Below are 26,082 nucleotides of genomic sequence, written 5' to 3'. Positions count from 1 at the left end.
GATGCTCTATTGGGTTGAGATCTGGTGACTGTGGGGGGCATTTTAGTACAGTGAACTCATTGTCATGTTCAAGAAACCAATTTGAAATGATTCGAGCTTTGTGACATGGTGCACTAACCTGCTGGAAGTAGCCATCAGAGGATGGGTACATGGTGGTCATAAAGGGATGGACATAGTCAGAAACAATGCTCAGGTAGGCCGTGGCATTTAAACGATGCCCAATTGGCACTAAGGGGCCTAAAGTGTGCCAAGAAAACATCCCCCACACCATTACACCACCACCACCAGCCTGCACAGTGGTAACAAGGCATGATGGATCCATGTTCTCATTCTGTTTACGCCAAATTCTGACTCTACCATCTCAATGTCTCAACAGAAATCGAGACTCATCAGACCAGGCAACATTTTTCCAGTCTTCGACTGTCCAATTTTGGTGAGCTTGTGCAAATTGTAGCCTCTTTTTCCTATTTGTAGTGGAGATGAGTGGTACCCGGTGGGGTCTTCTGCTGTTGTAGCCCATCCGCCTCAAGGTTGTGCGTGTTGTGGCTTCACAAATGCTTTGCTGCATACCTCGGTTGTATCGAGTGGTTATTTCAGTCAAAGTTGCTCTTCTATCAGCTTGAATCAGTCGGCCCATTCTCCTCTGACCTCTAGCATCAACAAGGCATTTTCGCCCACAGGACTGCCGCATACTGGATGTTTTTCCCTTTTCACACCATTCTTTGTAAACCCTAGAAATGGTTGTGCATGAAAATCCCAGTAACTGAGCAGATTGTGAAATACTCAGACCGGCCCGTCTGGCGCCAACAACCATGCCACGCTCAAAATTGCTTAAACCACCTTTCTTTCCCATTCTGACATTCAGTTTGGAGTTCAGGAGATTGTCTTGACCTGGGCCACACCCCTAAATGCATTGAAGCAACTGCCATGTGATTGGTTGATTAGATAATTGCATTAATGAGAAATTGAACAGGTGTTCCTAATAATCTTTTAGGTGAGTGTATATGGATATTTTTAATATTTTATATTTTCTGTATACACAATGAACATCTTTCAATTAATAGTGTTATTTATCTGTCATTTTTAATTTGATTGTCATTTGCAATGTAGTTCCTTCTCTCAATAAGTACACAGTCTTGCCTTTTTGTCCTATTTCCGAATACTTAACGTAAAAATAAAATCAACATTTGCAATGTTGTTGTTGTTCACCTCATATCTAGTTGGTTTGATTCATGGCATATCACTCTTTAACAAAGAATTTTTTAAATCCCTGTGGGAAAAATACTTCCAGAGCCAAAGCCACAGAAAAAGTGGGCGGCTACTGTTGCACTCCATAGCAGATACAGTATGAGCTAGCATGGCGCATCAAAAATAAATTGCTTTATAATCAACAAAGTGACCATCTGCAGCACACTTTAGAGTGTATGCCATAGTATTTGGCTTACACATTTTAAAATCAATGGGCATATTATTGAAACATTCCAACTCAGAATCTTCTGTTTAGTAACCATAATGATTGATCTCATTTTGCACATTAAACTTCTCAGGCTTAAGACAGGCTGTTTCTGTAATATAGGTCCAGGTCTTCAACAGCCCTGGTTGGTTCTCCAACCGTTGCTGAACTCTTGCAGGAACTGCACTGTGTTTTTGCATCTCAGAAAGGATAGGTTGGGGTCAGAAGCAATCACTTTGGATGTCTTCGGATGAACGTGTGAGAGTGAGTGAGTGAGTGAGTGTGTGTTCAGTAATCCTGAGTTGGAGTAAAGTAGCGGTGTGAGGGAACAGATTGCAGTTGATCATGCTGAAATGCTCTCTTATCCATTATTGGATCTGAAATGGAGGAGGCTTAGGAATTATCAGAGGCCGACGGTAATGTGGAGATCATCTGGAGAAAGCTCAGGGCCGGCCCGCATCCTGAAACTGAGGAGGGAACACACAATTATGAGAGAACTGTCTTTTTTTCCCACTTCGCTTTGCTGTATTTTAGATTTTTAATGTTGTGATTGTATGATTGATTCATTATAGGTTTTTAGCTAGAGCTGTGTGGCATGTCAATCTTTGACCTCTGTATCTAACATTCCATAAAGTGTTGTGGTAAGCTTATTTTTTGTCCTGTTCATTGTTCCTGTTTAAGCCCATGACGTTGACGGTCTCTACGTACATGCAAGCAAACAAGTGTCTCCAGAGCACAGCAACTATAGTGTGTGCGTAAGTAAGTACCGGGCGGCATTTGTGCGTCTCATCCTGGCTCATATGATTAGTGTCTGGCATTTCCACCAGGATTAGTTGTTCACAAGGTTAGGAGTTCATCTACACTTAGGCTGCTTGCTGGAGGACCACAGTTGGGTGACATTTCTGCGCCACTAGCGGCAATAAACAAAATTGCAAATGTATTGACTTTTCATAGAAAATTTAAAACACCTTTTTTATACATCGTTTTGCTGTTCAGATACAGTAGCATAATGAGCTGCGTATGCGCAATGCGTATGCAAGTTTTTACTTAACTACATTTTTACATTGTGGGGTTTACATCAAAATTTGAGGGAAGTAGAGAAAAAGAAAGAACAAGTTTGAGGAGCAGAGACTGATCTGTGTCTCATTTGGTAATTGATGGTGAGAAGTGATTGCATTATCCTCATGAAGAGGTTTATCTGCTATCACCTCATGCCTTCTTTATTTCCTCAAGTGCATCTTAACTTCTGGCCTATAAGTAAAACACACACCTTTACATGCACATGTCTGCTTTTGGTCTGTAAATTAGATTTAGGTTTTAGATTCAGGACTTTTAGTGTTCATGTCAGTACTAAATGTACTACATTATCGTTTAAGTTTTGGGGTCATTTTTAATGTTTTTGAAATTTCCACCAAGGCTGCATTGATTTGATTAAAAATACAGTAAGAACTGTAATACTGTGAAATATTATTACAATATTTTCTTTTTGAATATATTTGAAAATGTAATGTATTCCCCTGATGCAAAGTTGAATTATTACTCCAGTCTTCAGTGTCACATGATCCTTCAGAAATTATTCTAATATGCTGATTTGGTGCTCAAAAAAACATTTCTTTATTATCAATGTATCAACTGCTTAATATTTTTGTGGAAACCATGATATATATATTTTTTCTTTGATGAATAGAAAATTATAAAAACTCTATACAACTCCTTTGTGACATTTATTTACTGTTACTTTTGTTAGAAAAGTATTAAAGGGGTCATGAACTGGATTAAAAAAAAAGATTTTGTAATGTTCTCTGAGGTCCACTTATAATGTTATCAAGATTTTTACATAAAAAAAATCCTAATTTAGAAGTAATAAGCTATTTTATTCTGTTTTTGACCCTTTCTTTCAAACACTGTTTTAATATACATGCCGCATTCAAGACTTTTAAGTAAACACCCTCTGCTATGAATTTGTGGAATTGTTTTAAAGGAGACATATCATGCTTTTAAATCGTTCCTTTTTACATATAAATCATATATTTGTAGTCTATATAAAGCGGAACTGCAATGCTTGGGTCTGAATTCCTCATTATTATAGCTCCACAGGCCCCTTTTCTACCCCTGTTCTGATGTGCGTCTGAGAGCAACTCGTTTTGGTGCGGTCTCTTTAAATACAAATGAGACACTTCATACCCCGCCCCCTCTCCAGGATGCAGAGGTGACACTCAGTTCAACTCCACCCCGTTCGGCCATTTTTGTAGTTTGATAGCAGAGATACGATTATCTAGCGGCACAGAAACTTTTTATTCACACGTTATTAACAAAATGTCAACAACGGAAGACTTGTCCAGCCAGCCTTACATGTTCGAGCCAGAGTCGGAGCCGGAGCGAGATGAAAATGAAGACGACGAACCTGCAGAACAACGTCTTCATATGGATGTATCGCAATGGTGTGTTACAGTATTTACACATGAAACTTTGGTCTTCCGACCTTTTACCACCGTGTCGATTTATTTTGATTAATATGTGCGAGGGAGAGAGAGCAAGACAGCGTCTAGTTTGGAGACGGTGAAGTCTTGTTTACACTTTCGCCTGGCTCTGGAGAGAGAGAGTGCGCGCCTGCGCGAGACCGGGTCTCTCTCTCTGCTCGTTCTTTCAGTTAAACATGCGCCCTGTCACAGGCGCGGCAGTTCATCTACATTAGACGGTGTAATGAAGCGTGTGGGTTACTACATCCAACAACCAAACATTTTAACTTACCCTCTCGTAACTTCTGCATCTTTTGGCTTGGACTACAAAATTGCAGCGAGAAATAAAAATGGCGGATTGCTCGAAGTGGTGAAACGAAAGTCAATGCCCTTATTTGGCAGTTCCGCTGCAAATACTGTGACGTAATAGTTCAAAAAACGTCATAGAGAACAGAAAAATCGGAACAGGTTGAAAAATATGACCAAAACAGAATATAAAGATATCAAGGAAGCACCTGAAGAGAATAATTTCAACTTTTCTGTACTTCTAAACACTCCAAATATACAACAAAATGAATTTAAGGGCTAAAAAGTGGATTTAGCATGATATGTCCCCTTTAAGAACTTCCGATGTTGAAAATGACCTCATTACATAGTTGAAACATTTGCCAACAATGTGAAACATTTATGCATTACATATGCTTTATAGCTTAGTCTTGATTGTGGCAAATAAAGTTTTAAAGTTCTTGGAGTTACCACATAGTTGAGAGGATAACTTGCGGTGTTTCATGTAAACAGAATTATGAATGAATGTACCAACTTCTGTCGCACTGTCGTTCTTAAATGCTTTTCATCATTTATCCTTTTCATTAAAGTGAAAACGTACATTTTCATTTGCAGTGTTTTAAATCAAATGAAATTTGTTGTAATGTCTTACAGATGACAAAACAGAAGATCGCTTACTGAAGCTTTTATTAAGGATTACAGGGCATGGCTTAGATGAAAACATTAACAAAAGCAGTGTTTTCTACGTGCAGTGTTTTTCTTCTGCAGACACAGTCTTTCGTCGCAATATTACGTCATAATGTGACAAAATACAAACGAGTCGTTTTGCCTGCTTGGTTTAAAAAAAACTGTTTTGGACTAATGAGAAAGTTTTGAGTACTGAAGCCTATAGAATATTTTTACAATGACCTCTTGTCATAAGATAAAATATGTCATAATGTCATTCTCAATTCATGACCCTCTTAATATTTTTTTTTTAAACTTTTGGTATATTTACGTGTTTGCAACAAAATTTTAACTACAAAAAAATCTCTTATGCGACTGCATAAAATTAGAGAAAATCAGTAAACTGACAACACAACTTCAAACAAAAACATACACACTGACTGAATACGCTTACAGAATGCAGGATGGTTATAAATACATTTAATTTCTGAATATTTATTGTGCTGGACACTATGCTGTCTTGGACCTTAATGTTTAAGGAATACTTTGAAATATAGTGTTTTATGGTGATGGTTTTTTGTATAGTGCCTTTGTATATGATTCAAAGCTGCTTTACTGGAAGTTATATTGTTTTTTGTTGTTGTTGTTTTTGCTGCTTATTTGCCAGATATTACCTGCAGATTTTCTGCACATCAATTGTATTTGCCAAGGTAGTGTATTTTTGCTATTCATCACATATTGAATAAAAATGAGGATTTTTTTTTAAAGGATTAGTGTTTCTTCATGGTGTACTTCTGCTGAGAGAAGAGAAAGAAATCTGCCTATTGCCATAATTATATCTCAGCGTATCATTATTGAAAAGACCTATAAAAGCAGAAAAACTCTTGCCCTTATTAAGCAGCTCCTGTGTTATCTCACCATTTGTACAATTGCTGAATCAATCCATTTCAAATGTCATTTTTAAGAACGTCTAACTTATGAAAATGCCATTAATACATTTGTGAACACATTGTGTATACATTGTGTCTATTTGAGAAACCTCAGGCGCTTTCTTCAGAAATGTTCTTTCATGTATGTAACACTACAGGAGTTAATTATTAAAGACACCGCATTACACTTTCCTGAAGCATATTTCTAGGTTTATCACTGCAAAATTAAAAATGATAAGATTTAGCCCATCATTCAAACTCACGGTTTTTGGCTTTTTAAATTCTCAGTCACAGAAGAGGCTGGGTCTTCAGAGATTACAGACAGCCGAATTAATCGGCCCAGGTGGGCCACCTGGATGAGCCTAGAAGTAGTTGTTATGACCTCTAAGTGTCATAAGTTGTTTTTTTTTTTTCTGTCTAGCTACAATCCTTATGTGATAAATCTTACACTAGCCTCTCAAAATGTCAGATGGTTCATCAGCAAGTGGAATAGCAAGCAGGTGCTGCCTTCTTTTAATGGCAGAGGCATATGTTGACGTTTTATCAATAGACATTATTAAATCTTGCTTGGGTGAGTTAATCTCAAGCTGATGGTGCAGAGAGGTTGAGAGAGACAGGCTTTAACAGGCCTTCCTGAAAGGCAGGTCATAAGCTGCTTATTATATCGACTCTGTCTTACAAATGCACACACACATTTTTTTTCTCACCATCTCTCTCTCTCTCTCTAACCTTCTGCATTTCTACCGTTCTTGCATGCACTGCACAAAATCATTAGCAGGGTCATTCTGCAAAAGGACTGCTTATGTGAAAATAATTTGATGGATAGCTGTTGAATAGTGGATGGCAACTTTTACTATGCTGTAATATAGATCTTTTTGATAAATCCAGGATTTTTTTTCTTCCTTTTCCTTTAAGTCAGAGTGATGTGATTTTAACTTCTCCTTGCTGTTAAGTAGCACATTTTGGAAATCAATCTATCATTTGGCTTTATTCTCTCTCTCTGTTTTCTTTTTCTTTTCTAGACATCATGTATTATTAAAAAGTTATGCACCCAGGTTTTGCTTCAACTCTATTACTGTCATATTTTTCCCATTTCCGAGTAATAAACTATTGCATAAATCAAAAAATCTGTCATAATGACAAGTTTCCTGACATGAATCCTTTTAGGACAATTTGAAGTGTCCTTTTTTTTAATTTTATCTTACGCTTTGTTACTTTTGTCAGTAGGGGTTTCTCTTAAAATGTCAACCCGATTACCTTCAACCTTGTGATAGCTAAAAGGTGTATTTGTGTAAATATGTAAATTATCGATTTTAAATTCTACTTTTAAGAAGTACCTTCCAGCATAAGGTAATGTAATTTCTTTGAAGGCATATTTATATTGTGACATATATCAAAATCTCTTAATTAAAGGGATAGATCGCTCAAAATTAAGTTTGTCATCATTTATTGTTATCATTTCCCAAACCTTTATTTATTTATTTATTGGTATGTTACCAACAAAAGATCTTCAAAATAAGAAAGTCGTGCAGGTTTGGAACGATATGAGGGGGAGTAAATGATGACAGATTTTTTGGGTGAACTATCCCTATAAACATATTTTTTAATATCTGAACACATGATTGTCTGACAGATTGTTTAAAATCTTACAGAAATGTACAACCTAAAAAGGCAGTGTTTCATAGAATGATGTTTGCACACCAAAAATATTGGTGTTTTATTTCTTCTTTCTTTTTAAAACACTTCACAAATTTATACATGAAGATACGTTGCAAACGAAAATAAAGTTACACACACAAATCCAAACACATAAGAGCTCCCATCAAAGGCAGACAGCTCAGGGGCCTAAGTTTATTGAAATGACTATTTTTCCTCAGCTGCACGTGTGTATGTGTGTGTCTGAGAGACAATAGCAGCTTTATGGCTCTTGCTGGAGCTAGCAGAAGGAGCAGAGGCTGACAGTGGGTGATAAGACCACCAGCCTGCTTCTTGTGATAATCGTTCGCTGGACCCCCACTCACTCTGTGCACAGCTTACAAGCCTAAGTAGCCAGAATCTTATATGTGTGAGTGTATGTGTGTGTGTGTGTTGGAAGCGAACTCTAGCGAGCAGGGAGCGTTCATGAACACAGAGAAAGCGCCAGTGCAAAAGAGAGTGAGACACTGTCTTATGTTGCATCATGTGAAGGTAACCAAGTAGGCTTGTCCTTGTGTGAGCATGCAGTATGTAATACATCAAATATTTCCTTGCTTTCTATGATGAATAATGTCATATGTTCTTAAAGTCTCTTCGTGATCTGGCTATCTGTGATTTAATCAATCCATCTCAACTGCTATGAAAGGAAATGTGAGATGAAATGGTTACACTACAGTAACTACAGTACATGCATGATTAACTAGTTGAATATTCACTTCTTACAATTGCTATAACAGTTGATATAAACATTGGTATTTCATATGGTTTTATAGTTATACAGTATATTCAGTACAGTAAGATCAATAAGATATTTATTTCAAAGAAATTATTACTTTTTTACAGCAAAGATTAATTCAACTTTCTATTCATCAAAGAATCCTGAAAAAAGCCACAGTTTCCACAAAGCATATTAAGCAGCATAACTGTTTTCAACATGAGAAATGTTGTTATAGAGCATATTAGATCATATAAGGATCGTGTAACACTGAAGACTGCTGGAAATTCAACTTTTCCATCATTAATACATTTTAAAATAAATTAAAATATGGAACTGTTCTTTTCAATTATAAAAATATTTCACAATAATACTGTTTTTACTCACTTTCAGTGCAAATGTATTGCCTGTCTCTAAATGCCAAGTAAAAAAATGAGTTATTGGTGGTTTAAAGATCTCAGTCTAATGGCCCACTCATATCTAATTGGCCTGATTATGGCCAGATGATGCAGTAATGTGCACTAAATTTAATGTGAAAACTTTTGTGCAGGGACAAGGAGTACACAAGTATGTGTATGCAAGAATAGTTCCCAGTATTTTCAACAGAATTGCCGTTACGGCATACCAGTGAGTGTCAATATGCATCTTCTTACCTCTTTCTCTTTTTTTTTCAGGTGTCTGGCCTTCTGAAGAGGTGATGGCCTACTACTGCCTGAAGAAACATCACATGTTTACGTGAGGACCCCACCCCCTTCTCTCTCTCTCTCTCTCTCTCTCTCTCTCTCTCTCTCTCTCTCTCTCTCTCTCTCTCTCTCTCTCTCTCTCTCTCTCTCTTCTCTCTCTCTCTCTCTCTCTCTCTCTCTCTCTCTCTAAATTTCAATTTAAGTGTGCTTTATTGGCATGACAAAAACTGTACATTTGCATTGCCAAAGCAATGGCAGCTATAACATTCTCTTTCTCTCTCTCTCTGTCACATACACACACTCTTTGGCCATGTGACAGAAAGGCAAGGGGCACTTTTTGATTTGCACTCAAGGCAGTACACAAGCCTTTGATTTCCTGTTTTTACATTCAAGAGGCAGAGGAGGGAAGAGAAGCTTATCGATCACACAGCGGCAAGCTGAAGGTCAACTGGGCATATACAGGGTTTTACGCCCTTGGGCTGATGCTTCTGCAGGAGTGTGTGTGTGTGTGTGTGTACGGAGGATGTTAAGACCTGTGTTCTGTTGTGATTTGGTCCGTGTATCGCTTTTGCGCATTTTCAGACCTCTAAATTAAAAGCTTAAGTTCATTTGCATGAGTGTGTGTAGTGTGTTTGTGCACGTGTGTGTGTCGATGTGCGCTCTTGTTCCTGTATGTCATCAAGGACTGTCACCCTCTCGCTATCTTCCAGACCTGTTATCAGGCACTCACCAAAAAGAGAAAAAGAGGAGGATAAAGCAGAACAAAAAAAAAGTCAATTTACAGAGAGCGCCCATCTCTTCTCTTCATCCCTTTGGTTTTTTGCCTTTCTTTCCACTAGTCCAATGTACAGCCAAATAGCTACCTGTCACTGGGGCTTTGTCCCCGTCGCGGCTCATACTAGCAGTTTTGTGCGCATTAATTTTTAATTGCACTCCCTCATACAACAATCGCTCTCTCTTCATCCTCCACTCTGTCTCTCTGTCAATGGAAGGTGTCGGATCACGGGCTGAGAGCAGACAAACACATGAAGACTGTTGTCACGGAGCGCAGAAATGACTGGCAAAGTGATGAAGTCAAGCTGCCGGTGTGTGTGTGTGTGTGTGTGTGTGTGTGTGTTCGGCTGTGGACTGCTTTTGATCTACAAGGACTCTCTACTGTATATTTTGCGTATGACAAACACAAATGAACTCTATGCAAATTATAGTCCTTGTGTAAATTCTCCGTTCCTGTGGGAATTATATGAATTACCTTTCATATGAATTATTCCATTCGGCTGCTGTAGGTCTCTATAAAGTAGGTGTCTGTATGTGTTAACTGTTGTGGTGTGACTCAAAAATTGTTTCCGCCACTGAATAAAAAATAAAAAAGGAAATTGTGACTTTATAAAACCTCTTTAGTTTGTTCTGAGAAAAAAATGCAATTCTAAATGCAAATAATAAAATAATTATGCATAGATAGCCAATTAAGCTATCTAGGCTATAATTATTCTCATAAGCCAATTAGGCTTATAAACTTTTTAAAGAGTGGGGAAAATGCTTCCAATATCTATATAGTTGTTGACGTGTGGTTTGAATGACATTTTTCCAGTCAAATTCTGCTGTAGAAGCTACACAATTTAGCCAGATGCTAACATGTGTGTCCCAATTTGTGGCATTTTGTTGTATAAGTACTGTGAGCAGAGCCGTAGCTGGGGTATCCAGAGCCCCGGTGCTTGAAATCGCGTTCTTTGTCCCCCTCGGTTGAAATCGCGGGGTCCCCCTAAGGCCGAAGGGCCATAGATTCGTCACCACCTTTCGTCCCTCTAGCAACAGCCCTGAGTGTGAGTGGTGTGTTCACACTGAAAATTCCAAAAAGAAAAAGAGCACTTCACATACCCGAACGATGCACTTAATTAACCGAAAAAACGAAGTGTGGAATGTTGGACACTTCATGCACTCAACTGTCGCAGCAAGGGGAGGGGCTATCAGATTCCGATGTTAAATGACAGAAGAACTTCAAGAAACAGCTATGATCCGCACTCAGAATCCGAAATCCTTTTAGACACTTTATTTCACATTTTTCTCGGGGATAAACAACAGATGTTTCGGCTCACAGGCCTTCTTCAGTATGTTGAATAATCTAAATCCCTCCGCCCACTATTTTAAAACAATTAATTATATTGACGTCATCAAAATTGGCCAATGTTAAAAATCACTGACTCAATTAAATGTGTTCAACAGCACTTATCCATGCAATATGATCCTGTTAAACGCATCCAACAATAATTTTCATGAAACACAAGACATAATCTTACATTAAACACAATAACACAGTATCCCACTGTCAAAAAAACTTTTTCCCCCCTTTCTTTCCATTTAACCTTTAAGACAAATTAAAAATCCTTATATATCAATCCAGGAAACCACATTAATTGCACAACAGTGAAAGACCTAATGATTAGAAATACATCGTCATTAATCAACACCGATCTTCACAGTTAGAATATTTAATTTTAATTTAATTTAATTTATGACATTTGTAAAAATCATGTATTAATCCAAATATGTCTACATCACATTATAGGAAAACATAAAAATCGAATTCCTCATTTATGCCATTAAGAGCCAGTGATTTCAATTTATAAATCCAAAATGCTTCTCTTTTCAATAATTCTTTATTTATATCACCTCCTATACGTGATCCTAAGACTTCCTCTATCCCTATACATTCCAATTGTTAAATATTATGTGGCAGCTTACTGACAGAATAACCTCATAAAATTCATACACTACATGGTTGAGTACATAGTACATAGTGTGTAGTGCGTCATTTGGGACACAACTATGGTTGCAAGTATGTTGGAGTGTCAGTTACTGGTGCGGGATTATTTTGGATTATCATGTCAAATTAACATAATATCAAGTATGTAACATTGTTATTATTAACAAGGTTAAGCATTTATTTTGAAGTCTGTGTGTTTTGTGTGGCAAGTTAAAAAACAGTATGTGACAAAGAAGTGTGTCCGTATTCACAGTACTCATAAAGGAGTACGCAAAAACTATCTGGATGACCTACTATTCCTGGTGAGATTCTGAAGTGTGCGTATGATGTATACTTTACTATCCCATGAGGCCGTGGGAGAGGGTTTATGAATAGCAGTGAAGTGACGCAACTGAGGCTGGTAGGTCACATGTTAACATTACATTCTGGAATACATTCATACCTTTTACATCACATACTTTTTTAGCGGTCGTGAAGTAATTACTTATTTAAAAGAAGTACCTGCACAGAAGTATGTGATTTCGGACGCAGCCTAGGTCTTCTTTTTTGTGTTTTTCGATGGGTGGCAACCAGCATTAAGGTGCAATAACGCCACCTACTACGTTTTAGTATCAGTTACTGGTGCGGGATTATTTAGGATTATCATGTCAAATTAACATAATATCAATATCTCTTTTAATTTTAAATATCACTGTTATCATAAATACTGGTATATTGCGACACCCCTAATTCAGTACCATTATACATATAAAAATACAACAGTATTACCATCTGAAACATCACTGTACAGAATCGAAGCAGAAAACTGATCCCGTACGTTTAATTAACTTCCAGTTCCTTCTATACCGCAAATCCACATTTCCAGCAGGAAAAAGGACAATTGCGCTTTCTTTTGTCAACACATATACACCCGCTCACATGCAGAGAGAAGAAGGGAGAGGAAGGTTAAGATCAATGAGCCCAGTGGAATTGCATTCCAATCAATGGCATCCCCCTACACGGGCAAGTTAATTAGCGTTATTGTCAACACACAACAGCCATCTCCCTCTCTGCGTCTCTCTTTATCTCTCTCATCCTCCTGTTTTCCTCTCATTTAAACTGAAAAACTTCACTCCCATACTCATGTACTTCAAATTTTACGCTAAACAGCGCATCAAGCCCCGTTCTGTCTCTCTGTCTCACAGGGGCTCCTCGGTGTGTGAGCTGGGTGGAGGGATGACGTGTCTTGCCGGGCTCATGGTAAGTCAAAAGTGAACGCAAAAATGACACAGTACTCTCACACAGACAGACAATCACAGGCAAATGGGCAATTTGCATCAGCATGGGTAATCTAACATGGCATATTGTAAGCAACATGAAATCGGCCGTTGCACATTGACATTTCTACCTCAGTGACCATAAACACACGTGGCCCAATGGGCTAACTTCACCAAAAGCATTCAAACACACGGGCTTGCATATGCAAGCACTTTCTTTCTTGGTCACACACACACACACACACACACACACACACATACACACACACACCAGTGGCTTAGGCTCTAGCTATGTGTAGTGTATAGTAGTTTGTAGTAACCTCTCCAGATGGACAGGCTTAACATGTTATCGATTTCACCTTCACAAGACCAGCCTTCCCGTATCTCTCCACTCAATACCCCCGTGTTGTGACATTACGGACCACCAGTGGATCGTCTTCCTCACCCCTCCCCCCCATCTCTCATCTCTTTTTTTTTTTTTTTACTCACATTCCACCTTCTCTCAGGTCTGACTTAGTGCCCGTGTTTTTCTAAGTCCTTGACAAGGAAAAATGTCTCCTCTTCTTTGTCCTGTGCCCTGGAGTGCTGTGGTTTTGGCAGTACCGCCCGTGTTTTTCTTGGGTGACTGGTTGGTTTCCTGCAGGTCTTGATGCCCATATGGCTAGCTGGTGGTGTGGGCCCCGTGACCTGACTCTTGCCCACAGGGCAAAAAACACAGCATCACTCTGGAGAGATATTTCTTCTGCATTGTCTCATTTTGTCAGTCCCTTTGTGTTAATGTTAACATGAGCAGCTCATATAAAGACATTTAAACAATTATATACAAAATGTTTAATGTTTCTTGGTCACCCAAGCTGCATTTATTTGATAAAAATAGAAGTAAAACAGTAATATTGTGAAATATTATTACAATTTAACATACATTTTTTCTATTTTAATATGTTTTAAAATGTAATTTATTACTGTGATGCCAAAGCTGAATTTGTGTCATCTCTCTAGTCTTCAGTGTCACATGATCTTTAAAAAATCATTCTTATATGCTGATTTGGTGCTCAAGAAACATTTCTTATTATTATCAATGTTGAAAACAGTTGTGCTGCTTAATATTTTTGTGTAAACCATGATATTTTTTTTTCAGGGTGTTCAAAAGAACATAATTTATTTTAAATAGTCTTTTGTAACATTATAATTGTCTGTACTGCCACTTTGGATCAATTAATGCATCCTTAGTGAATATGCTTTTATATGTCAATGTGGTGTTTTTAATATGCTTTAAGACAAACCATGTGCAAATTCATTAGTCAACACCATTACTGAATATTTTCTCCTTAAATCTTCAGTCATCCAAAGAAAGTCTCAAAGACGTCGTTTGAACACGCTGGTGTTTCTGATGTCACAAACTACCTTGTAACCAATCAGGTCAATGTGTGATCGTCAATGAGTGGATCTCTGATCTGGTGTGAGTGAGTGGAGGCGGGGCTAATTTGCATATTCATAAAACCATGTATCCTAAATGAGTCAAGGGTGTAGAGTTAAATTCAAGCTATTTTAAGGCATGAAGACATTTTTTCCAAGAAAAAAATGCTTAAATATGTAATTTTGGTGATCAAAGATGAGTTTTAAGGGATAAAATGCTTGACTACAGGGGGTCTTTAAAATACTTTTGGACAGAAGTGTACAGTATATGCTAATATTCCTAAACCCATCTCTAAACTATTTGCGAAATAATCTGCAAATGATAAAATGATAATGATTTTTTAAAAAAGAAGAAAATAATATTTATTAAAAAATAATGCAAAATTCAGTTTCATGGCTGGTAATTTTTTTTTCAAAAGCACAAATATAAATCCTTGCAAGCACTTTTACACACACATACACACACACACACACACACACACACACACACACACACACACACACACACACACACACACACACACACTCCCTGCTTCTGCCCACTGCACCTCTCCAAACAACTGTTACACGGCACCTCTGATAAAGATGACTACTTGAATGAAAAGACTGTATAAAAAGAGGACAGAAAGAGCTGACAGTGGAGCAGCACAAAGGCAGAAGCTTTGCAGTACAAAGTTATATGAAGGGCATCAGGCAGGCCTCGCAAGCCGAGTAAGGAGTGACAGCAGAGCGCGATGGCCCCGCATGATAAACGCCACACTGCAAATGAAAGGCTCGGCGTTCACCATCATCCCCTGTCACAATGCAATTACCCAACAGAGTGATAGCAAGATAGAGGGCTCCCAGCCACCGGGAATGATAAAAGTATTGACTGATTTGATTGAATGATTAAAATAATGCAGACATAAAATGAAAAAACGGCAGAGACAGACAGAGATGGATGAGAGGGAGCAGGGGAGAAAGAGAGACGGGTGGTCGTTTTGGAGTAGGGCTTTAAAAATCCGCGCTCTTCAGATATGACTGCTTGCGAACAGTGTGCTGATGATGTCTTGCTTTTGTTTTATTTATTTATTTGTTTATTTTTCACCTTTTTTTTCTCTCTTTTCCGGCAGATTGCAGTTTGTGCTGATGTGAAGGAAGTTCTGCTATCTGATGGCAACGAGAAGGCAATTCAAAGTATCCTTGCGTTTCAGACCGGTATGTGGCTCTGTTCTAAAAACCTAGTGAGCTGCCCTCTCCCTACATAGGCAGCTGCTTTCTAAGGCAGTGCCTGAACTGAAATGGAACCTCATAAGTGACTGATTTGGAACAGTCTACTTAGGCAGGATTTAAGTGCACAAGAAACAATTACAGGCAACATGAGAAGAATAAATACACGATATACTGAATATCTCTTTGGTAACAATTTAGTTTAGGGTCCAATTCGCATGATTAAAGTTGCTAATAAGCTTATTAGCTTGCATATTATTAGGATATTGGCTGTTTATTAGTACTTATAAATCACATATTAATGCCTCATTCTGCATGACCATATTCTACATCCCTTAATCCTACACTATACCTAAACTTAACAACTACCTTACTAACTATTAATAAGCAGTAATTAGGAGTTTATTAAGGCAAAAGTTATAGTTAATAGTTAGTTAATAATGAGAATTGGATCCTAAACGAAAGTGTTTTAAAGAAAAGAAATTAATTATTGTATTCAGCAAGGATGCATTACATTGATCTCAAATATATGCTGCTCTTTTGAACTTTCTAATTATTAAAGAATCCTGTCACAAATTCCACAAAAATATAAATACAAAAATAGAGCAGCACAACTGTTTTGAACATTGATAATAATAATAAATGGTTCTTGAGCAGCAAATCAGCATAGAATTTCTGAAGGATCATGTGACACTGGAGTGATGACAGATGAAAATTCAGCTTTTCCATCACAGGAATAAAATACATTTTAAAATGTATTCAAAAAGAAAACTGCTATTTTAAATTGAACTAATTGAATCAAATAAATGCATCCTTAGAGAGAATAAGAGACTAAACCTTACAGACCCCAAACTTTTGAATGGTTCTACTGTATTTCACCGCTTAAGAAAAACAGGAAAATGTAACATCTTAAACCAGCCTAAGATGGTTTGCTGGTCAGTCTGGTATGTTGACTGTTTTTTTTAAAGGGTTTTGGGGCACTTTTTAAATAGTCAGACTGTGAAACCAACTTAAAACTAGCTAAGATGGTAAATGATTTGATTTTCAGCAGTATTATCATTAGCATTTCTCTTTATCATCCACCATCTTAATACAATTATTTTCATTGAGCTTCTGTGATGCTTACAATTTGTCCAAAATGAGGTAACTTTCAAACTGCCTAACTTTTGAAAAAGCCTTCACATTGTAAATCGTCACCTTATTAAAATGCTCCATATAGAGGCAACTCACTAGGTTTTGGAACAGAGCTTGTGTGTTTGTGTTTCCGAACCATTCCAAACATCACTTTGTTTTGCAGGAGTGCTGACAGCGAAGTGTGTGGTGTGTAAATTCTGAATGTAGTAGGCTATTTTTGTGAGCTTAGCCCAGAAAAGACGTCTGTTTAACCTGTATTTACCTCAGATATTCCTCTCACTTCCACCTCTCTCTCACACAGACACACACACACACACACATTTTCAGTCAGCCATTCTTAACGTGCACTCTGTCAAAGAATACCCGCACATGCGCACACACACACACACACACACACACCCCTCGACATATCTGAATGTGAGGCAAATCATCCAGCTGACACCCGAAACCTGCATTTAGCATGTTTAATACATATTCATGTCATTGAAGGCTACCGCTGTGTGTGTTGACTCACCTGCTCCTTGTCTCTCGCCCTCTCCCCCCTTCTTCCATTCCTCTATTGACTTTCCCTTTTGCCAGGAGCACAGATGAAGCTTAAACAGGTGTCAGGGCACAGCTCGAACCTTCTTTCTTCATTCCCTTTCTTTGCTTTTTCTTATTCCCGCTCTCCATCTCGTCTTTCCACCGCAGTCACTCAGATTAGCCACGTCGCTTGGCTCACAAAGGCAGGAAAAACGGAGACGACAGACGTGACAGCAAAACACTGCAAAATTACCGTGCCCACGTTCGTTAGTACAACAGCCAGCGCTGCCACTACAATGAGCTTTTATTGAATATCAAGGCTCAAAGAACAATGGCCGTGGCATGAAATTAACACAATTCCTCATTGAGAAGAGATTTGTTTAAAAGAAAATGGAGGGAAAGGGAGCAGAGCAAGACATACTCAAAACATTCAGAGTCTGTCTCTAAACTGCTTCCTGTAATAGAGTGTGAACAGACTGGCAGTAGGCTGATAGAGCATTAATTCGCAGTGCTTTGTTTCAGAGATGTGTCTGCCATAATAGAACGCTAAGAGATGATCTGATGATCGGACGAGGCCAGGAAAGGACGAGCTGTCTTGTGAGAACTGTATACGTGGTAGTGTTTTCTTTCTTTGTATTAGAGGGGAAAAAAAGAAGGTATGACAGAATTATTAAAACCATTTAGTTAGTGAAATCATTTCAAATTAGCATGGATCATAGATCATAGGATTTTTCCAAACTGTCAATGTACAGTTGTGCATACAGTACATAACTTGTTTTTAATACGTGTTCTTTTCTTGTACTATGGAGTATATAATTGAAAGTTTTTATTTTATATATACTTTGGTAACACTTTAGTTTAGGGTCCAATTCTCACTAGTTGTTTATTAGCTTGCATATTATTAGGATATTGGCTGTTTATTAGTACTTATAAATCACATATTAATGCCTTATTCTGCATGACCATATTCTACATCCCTTAATCCTACACTATACCTAAACTTAACAACTTCCTTAATAACTTAGATGGAAATTAGAGTTCATTGAGGCAAAAGTCATAGTCATAGTTAGAAGTAGATCCTAATCTAAAGTGTGACCTATACTTTATATACTATGTAAAATAAACATACTATACTGTATATAATAAATAAATGTCTTTTTTTAGGTTGACAATTAAATTATATAATTAATTGTGCCTGTCCACCTAAAAAAGACATTTATGTAGTAATTATATATAAGTATTATGATGCAGTAACTGCATCAATAACTAGTATAGTTTATATAGTTCAAAATTCTCAACTGGAGAACTGAACCTGGCTAGTGTTAAAGGGTTAGTTCACCCAAAAATGAAAATTCTGTCAGTAATTACTCACCCTCATGTTGTTCCAACCCCGTAAGACTTTCGTTCATCTTCGGAACACAAATTAAGGTATTTTTGATGAAATCTGAGTGCTGGATCACTCCTCCACAGGCTTATGGACACCTTAACTTGCTGGCCCAGAAAATGTATTAAAGACATTGTTAATATAGTCCAAGTGACTCCAGTGGCTCAACCTTAAGTTTATAAAGCGACGAGAATACTTTTTGCGCGCAAAAACAAACAAAAATAACGACTTTATTCCACTTTTCATTTCCTTCTCTCTGGACCTCGAGTCTTTTTACGTAGTGTTTAAGCGTAGCGCGTCTGTGTTTCACATCACCACGTAGGCTCACTATTGGGTGACTCTGGTCATGTGTGATACGTGGTGACGTGAAACACAGACGCGCTACGCTGTTACACTACGTAAAAAAAACTCGAGGTCCAGAGAGAAGGAAATGAAAAGTGGAATAAAGTCGTTATTTTTGTTTGTTTTTGCGCGCAAAAAGTATTCTCGTCGCTTTATAAACTTAAGGTTGAGCCACTGGAGTCACTTGGACTATATTACAATGTCTTTAATACATTTTCTGGGCCAGCAAGTTATAGTGTCCATAAGCCTGCAGGAGGAGTGATCCAGCACTCAGATTTCATCAAAAATATCTTAATTTGTGTTCCGAAGATGAACGAAAGTCTTACGGGGTTGGAACAACATGAGGGTGAGTAATTACTGACAGAATTTTAATTTTTGGGTGAACTAACCCTTTAAGACCCCTGTTATTTGGTATATGTGTACATAAACACTGACAATTGGATTTTACTCCAAATACGATATGTAAATGTATTTTTTGTTTTAGGTTTTTTGTTTACTCTACTAAATATGACTCAATTAGACATGTTACTACAAGAACACATGGACTCTCTCTCTATCTTTCTCTCTGCATACTTAATCAAGAAATCAGCACAATGAGGGAGTGAATAAAGTGTACCACAAAGTGCTGAGTGGTTTCATGACTCAGTTTTGATCTCAGTCTGTGTTCTCAAAAGACTGGCTGAGCTCAGATTAAAGCTGTGCGTGTATAATCAAGAGACCCTACTGTTAACTGCTTAATTTCACTTCTCACATTCTTTAATGACTGCTGCTTTCTTGAGCTTTACAAACTCTATAAAGCAGCAGTCATTTAACTTTGGAAGACAATATATGCACAGGTGTTACACAGGAAGTGCCGTTTTGATCATATTGTGTCTCGGTTCAGCGCTGACCTCTCCCCCAGTGGTCTTTTCCTGATGGGATTACACTGTAAGCTTTCCACTCTCTCTCTCTTTAGCAGCAGATCGCACCAGTGTAATGCGCGCACCCAGCCTCCTCCCCTCTTTCGTCGAGGGATTTGCCCTCCATCCCTGCGCTATAGATTGGATTTGCTACGGTTGTTTTCCATGGAGCGAGAGGGAAAGCGGGGCAGAAAAAGCGAGAAATCGTAATTGAATTAGTTTAAAACTGTCGAAAGGTCTATTCATAGATGCACTGACATCAATCCCGCAGTATAACCACAATGGGCGGAGGCCCATCCGAAGAGATGGCCGCAGGTTAAAAGCCTCCCTATTGATTACCTATGATGATGCTTTGCATGAGTTGTTTTTGAGCTCAGTGGTAATCTGAGGATGAGGTGTGGAGAGAAAAGGAAGCAAACGGACTCTGTGGGTGACGTCATATAAGAGGGCCTGACATAATAGAGTAACATGGTAAAACAAGAAATCAGCTCGTGTAATAGGCTCTAAGTCAGAGGGATAAAGGAAATGATCTTGCTATTGTTCCACAGTGTCTCACCTACATCTGTCTGTCTGTCTGTCTGTCTGTCTATCTATCTATTCTAATTGTCTGTTTTTTTTGTCACAGACCCCATGGTGATAAAAAAAAAAGAGATTTATATTTCAACTCTTTTTGCGTTCCCCGAGAAATTTTGCAAAAGTTTGAAACACTTGCTAAAGCAATGAAATATACCTTTTCCTCCCACCTCATATTATTTAATCAAAACTTTTGAACGCAAAAGTTTTACTTGAAAATTTATGTACTATGCAATATAATGTACATTGTAATGCATTATATAATTTCATAAATAATTGCAACCAAAGTGAAATGCATTATAATATTCGCACATTACATCTGACATTGGTTGTTTGTCATGTTTCTTTATGTATTATACTTTATAAAGGTGTAACAATGTATTATAACATATTATAACGGTCGTTATGATTATTTATGAGATCATACAATGCATTATAAGGTTCATTACAAGGCGTAATTAATGCATTAAAATACTTTTATAATGCATTATACATAAAGGCTTTAAGTAAAGTGTTGCCAATCATTTTTCTTCTCATCTCATCCCATTTATTTATGTATTTATTTACTTGTTTACTTATTTATTTTGATGATATTTATAAAAAAATTATAATAATATTAATAAATAATACAAATATAATAATAAAGTATTATTAGAACATTTTTTGTTTGTTTGTTTGATTAGTTAAATTGAATGGTGACGGAAAGCAGCCATCAAGTGTCCAGCAAACCTGGGAAGTTCTTCAGTACAGTTTATAAATCCTCCCAGGGTGCACCTCAAGTTGATTGACAGATTGTCCAGAGTGTGCATAGCAGTATTGACCAATCAGCATCCGTGACCGTAACTATCCAGTTTAGAATTTGTGTTATTTCATACTTTTGAGGCCTACACTATTATGATAAACGAGTAGGTGTGTTCAAACTCTTGAATCGGATTGTAGATATATCTGTCTTCATGAAGTTGAAGTTTGGTTTTCATGCTTTTATTAATTATGAAATAGCGTTGCATTTCTTGACAAAGTGCACCAGATGTGCGCAGTGTAATCGAGAGGAACAGACGAGAAGGGCTCTTCCTGTCTACCAATGTGTCCAGCAGGTAAGACCTTTCATACACCTCCCAATATCTCTGATAATGAAAGACAGAGCACTAATATTGCTTTTACATTACTCCCATATGAAGTCCATCTCTTATGTCAATACAAGTGTCATTATTCACTGAATATGTGAATTCTTTGCGGAGTTGAGCATGCCATGAAGTATAGGAAAGTGTTTTTGGGTAAAGAGGCATTTACGGCACTTGTGTTCGGGACATAATAGTGTCAATAAGTAGGCAAAAATGAGGTCGCAAGGCTCCGTGTCACTTCCTGAACCCAGTTGGCCTGGTAACGAGGTATCCACAGCCCGCGGAGCGAGCGCTACGCTCTCTAACGCGCTAAGATGTATCCAGGCAGAGCGATGATGAGCCACTCTCCGTGATTGAATGCCCTCATCTAGAAAACTCACACACACACTCTCTAACACCCCTCTCTCACATTTGCCAAAACACAGCTCATCCACTGTGCACACCATCACGCAAATGCATTATCACCTAAAAAGTAATTTTGGCACTCAGTGATCTAACCACTCTCTCCCCCTCTCGTCTCCTCTCTTCTCTCTTGCTCTGCACACTTCCCCCTCCCTGTGTATTTACACTGGGCTGATGAAGTGAAAGAGTAAACGTATAATTAGCCTGCATTACTTTGATTGTTTTCTTTAGAGATTAGGCTTCCTGTCAGAGCGCACGGTTTGAGTGGGGTGAAGGTCGCGTGTGATTGGTTGAGGGAGGGAGGTGGGGGGGTGGATTCGCTTTCTCAAGTCAGTGAATAAGCGGTGCGGACCCCCGCTGAGAGAGGAGATTGTATTTCCACAAGACGTAATTTTTGTTTACTGACTGTTAATAATGGCTAATTAATAATCAGATTTGCTTGCCTGGAAACCGGCCCTAGCACTTAAAGAAAGGAGAGAAGGCGATTGCCGCCAGACAACGGCGCAAATAAAACGAGTGTCAGGTGTGTGAAATGTCTCTGGACGCATCATTATTATGGGGGTCTTGGATGAATGATAAATTGTGCAACAGGCTTCATGACGCAGCTATCATCCCTGGTTCTGTCCTCTTTCAGGGTGGTGAGATGGGACAATGAGGCTGATGTGTCCGCTCTGGAGGGTCGCTTTGACGTGGTGATGTGCGCTGACTGGTAGGTTGACCCTTTTGTTGAACTGTCAGTTCTTCAGATATCCACCGTCACCTTAAACATGACACCCGTACAATCCAAAACCGATCTCTCGGTCCAAACTGCTTTTCTCTAACACTTGATTCTGAGCAATTGAATGATATTACAAAATAAATATCATATCTCTCACTTTACTAGCATCTCCAGCCACAATATGCCTACACCCTTAATAAAAGTGTGCACCTTGTGTCCCGGTGATGTTGCATTAATATTCCTGCGCCCGTAACGCTTATCAGATGGCAGACATCAGCTTGCGGATGGCACTGCATTATTTCCCCTCCGCCAGTTCCGCCAGGCATTTCCATTTTTCAGAAATTGCCTCTTTTTCATGCTTGGCGTCCCAGCAAATGGATGTCTTAGGCAAATTGCAAATAATTATGCCTGTGCAAGGAGAGAAAGAGAGCGAGAGCGAGATTGTGGAGCAATACAAACATTTCAATTAGCCAGGCCCTGAACATGTGGAACCATTGTTTTGTTTTGTCTGTGTAAATGTGTTGTAACACTATTCTTTTACACTAATTTGGGTGTAAATTTTACTACTACATTCAGACTTCATTATGTATACAAGAGAATATAATGTTAATTGAATGGTGTATTTTTAGACAATTTAGGAAATCCGGCTTAGGAAGGCATCATGTGATCAAAGATGAACACTATTTCTTTATATTTACATGTTAATTTAGTTGTTAAAGGGATAGTCCACCCAAAAATGAATTCTGTCATAATTTGCTAACTCAGTCTCATGCTCTAAACCTGTATGAATTTATTTCTTCTATGTACAGTAAAATATTTGTTAGTCTATACAAAGTCAATGTGGGTGTTGTTTTTGAGCCCAATAACTTATAAGAGATCATTGATTGTACTATAAAGAAATATCCTGCAAGTTTCAGAACTCAAAACTTTCTTGTTAATTCAAAAACATGTTTTATTAAAACCAAGCTTCCAAAATGTCTAACTATAGGCCAAACTGTGGTAACTCCAAGTACTTAAACTTTATGTATGGCTGAATTTCACCAGTTGCCATTTTTCAACATCAGAAATTTCCAAAGCAATTTCACGTTTAATGGCAGGGACGTTGAAATATATTTTAATACGCAACACTGTTACTCAATCATAGCAGTGGTTCCTTCCTAGTCTTGAGTGCAGCATGTATATCAAGTATTTCAAATAGAGGGTCAAAACTGGATAGAAAATATCATATTTTAATGTTTGGGATGTTTTTTTATGTTTAAAACTTTGCTAACATTATAAGTGGACCTCAGAGAACGTTTATACAATTTTTAGAAATACAAATATCTTATTTGTGTTGTTCAGAAGAAAGAAAGTTTAAAATGGCTTGAGAGTGAGTAAATTGTGACATTATTTTCATTTTCCCCTTTAATGCATAACAATACATGTCAAATTGCGTACCAGTAATGTAATGTTTGGCAGTGTTTTATGTATTTATAGTAAATCTGCTTATCGAGTGTACAGAAAAATGGATTTTATTGGATCGCTTATTCATGTCTGATTCTTTTGTAATGGCCCCTGCTCTCATTACATGATATATAATAACCCTAATTAGTACTTTAATCATATACATTTTCGAATCATACACCTTTTTATATATCAAATTTTTCTTAACACTATTATATTACATTGTTATTACATTGTTATAGGCTCAGCTCTAAACAGAATGTTCTTTGGCATTGTCGCTATCTAGCACAAAGTGGTGAGGCTGATGGAGGCGGGGAATAATGATACCTGTGTGTTCTCTAGCGATGATCACTAAAGCCTGGTACAGCCTACTATTATTCTAATGTCAGACAAATGGCAGCTAATACACAGGTAAAATGTGCAGCAGAGGGCCAGCATGAGATTGATTTGTGTGTAGTAAGAAAATACTGTGTGTGTGTGTATGTGAGAGAGAGAGAGAAAGTGGAAGAACGTATGTGAGGATGAATCATGCCGCGTTGGCTGTCCCCCCGTGGCTTGCGCTGGCAAGTCATCTGTAATTGCCGTCGTCAAGAGAGTGATCGCTCGGCGATTAACGAACATAGCCATGCTGACGATCACCTGCGAAAAGGTCAACAGCCACACTTCTGCTCCGATTAATTATAGTCTTTCAGACAATCATCAAGAAAGGTAGGACATAATGCGGCGGCGCTCGCGCTAGGAGAAAAGAGAGAGAGAAACAGAGACGTAGCCTCAGATATGATAGCAGAAAGTTCTTCCAAAAGACAGCCCTATGTTTCACCTCGTCTTTGTCTTGTCAAGACTATGCTATTCTTGTCTGAAAACTATGTTTTATAGCTATGCTAAGAGTTGACAAAAGCATGAAATTAGCACTTAAGGCCCACAGCTCTTTACTTGACTTGTGCAGTTTTGTTTAAAACTATATTTCCTCACTGATGAGCAATCATGTCTTGGTAACACTGTTATTAATAAATAATGCTTAACAGATCATTAAAGGCCCCCTGAAATCAAAATGTAAGTTTTTTAGCTTTTAGTATAAATATGTTAGCCTTACAGTTATGAATAAGCTGGTGTGTTCCAAAACAATGACAAAATTCACATTTAGGAGATATAAGCATTCAAAACTTACAGTCTCTCACTTCCGCTAAAATGGATCACATTATTTTCATGACATCACCACGGACTTCAGCTTCTCATCACATCTTTTGTCCAATTAAATGCTCTCTAGAATCTAAAGTCCCGCCCCCTATGATATAAATACCACCTGGCCAAAGCGACCGTTGACACGTCACGGAGCAAAATGGGTTGCAGATGTGTGTTCGGTTGCTCAAACTCTCAAGTTTTATTCCGTTTTCCAACTGTACGTTGTTTCATGGTTAAGAATGAAATGGCTAGAATTTATTCGCACCTCTACTATTGAATCCAACGTATCATCAGCGCTCGGATTCGCTTCCATGGTGCTGTCAAGTACGACTTGCAGTCTTTGAGGTAAACTACGCTATTGGCTATTTGAAAAGGGGGAGGAGCCATTCAATATGTCCCGCCTTAGCTTCCTGTTTCTGTGGAAATTACGTCAACGCATCATACAAAGCTGCGCATTCCAAGGCACTTCAGTGTGCCTTTAATGTATTTACAGTGTGTTAGCGACTTTATAATTAATGTATTTACTGTGTGTTAGTGACTTTTTATAAAGGAAGTCTAAAATATAGTGTAACCCATTTGGGTTTAGCACATTTATATAGCTTGTCACTATATGTAAACATGCTTGCAAGGAGTCTGTTTTAAAGTGCTGTGGCACTCTGGAAAAACATGGTGTATCCCATCACTTAGATCCTTTGTTGGATTCACAGTAACACCAGGTTAGGGTCAAGTATGTGAAGAAGCAGTCAGCCGTTCTCTATGATAAGTGAATCGGTCATCGGTATCCTCCACTTGATCCCTTCAGCAGTTCCCATGGCAATAGGCACATGAAACTAAC

At 38.0% G+C, this 26,082-nt stretch overlaps 1 protein-coding gene and 1 long non-coding RNA gene across 2 annotated transcripts in view; one reads left to right on the top strand and one right to left on the bottom strand.

Moving 5' to 3' along the window:
- camkmt (calmodulin-lysine N-methyltransferase) overlaps positions 1–26,082 on the top strand; it is a 103,166-nt gene that overhangs the window by 62,009 nt on the left and 15,075 nt on the right. Inside the window, exons 4-8 of the mRNA XM_081351149.1 lie at positions 8,877–8,937; positions 12,831–12,885; positions 15,431–15,494; positions 21,409–21,475; positions 22,539–22,613. Coding sequence (XP_081207275.1) covers positions 8,877–8,937; positions 12,831–12,885; positions 15,431–15,494; positions 21,409–21,475; positions 22,539–22,613 — 322 coding nt within the window. The remainder of the gene's footprint in view (positions 1–8,876; positions 8,938–12,830; positions 12,886–15,430; positions 15,495–21,408; positions 21,476–22,538; positions 22,614–26,082) is intronic.
- LOC308681870 overlaps positions 23,559–26,082 on the bottom strand; it is a 12,342-nt gene continuing 9,818 nt past the window's right edge. Inside the window, exon 3 of the long non-coding RNA XR_014029080.1 lies at positions 23,559–24,800. This is a non-coding gene — a long non-coding RNA (uncharacterized lncRNA). The remainder of the gene's footprint in view (positions 24,801–26,082) is intronic.

The sequence above is a fragment of the Scardinius erythrophthalmus genome (assembly GCF_964197995.2).
Source record: "Scardinius erythrophthalmus genome assembly, chromosome: 21".
Lineage (NCBI taxonomy): Eukaryota > Metazoa > Chordata > Actinopteri > Cypriniformes > Leuciscidae > Scardinius > Scardinius erythrophthalmus.
This window is presented reverse-complemented; position numbering and strand designations above follow the sequence as displayed.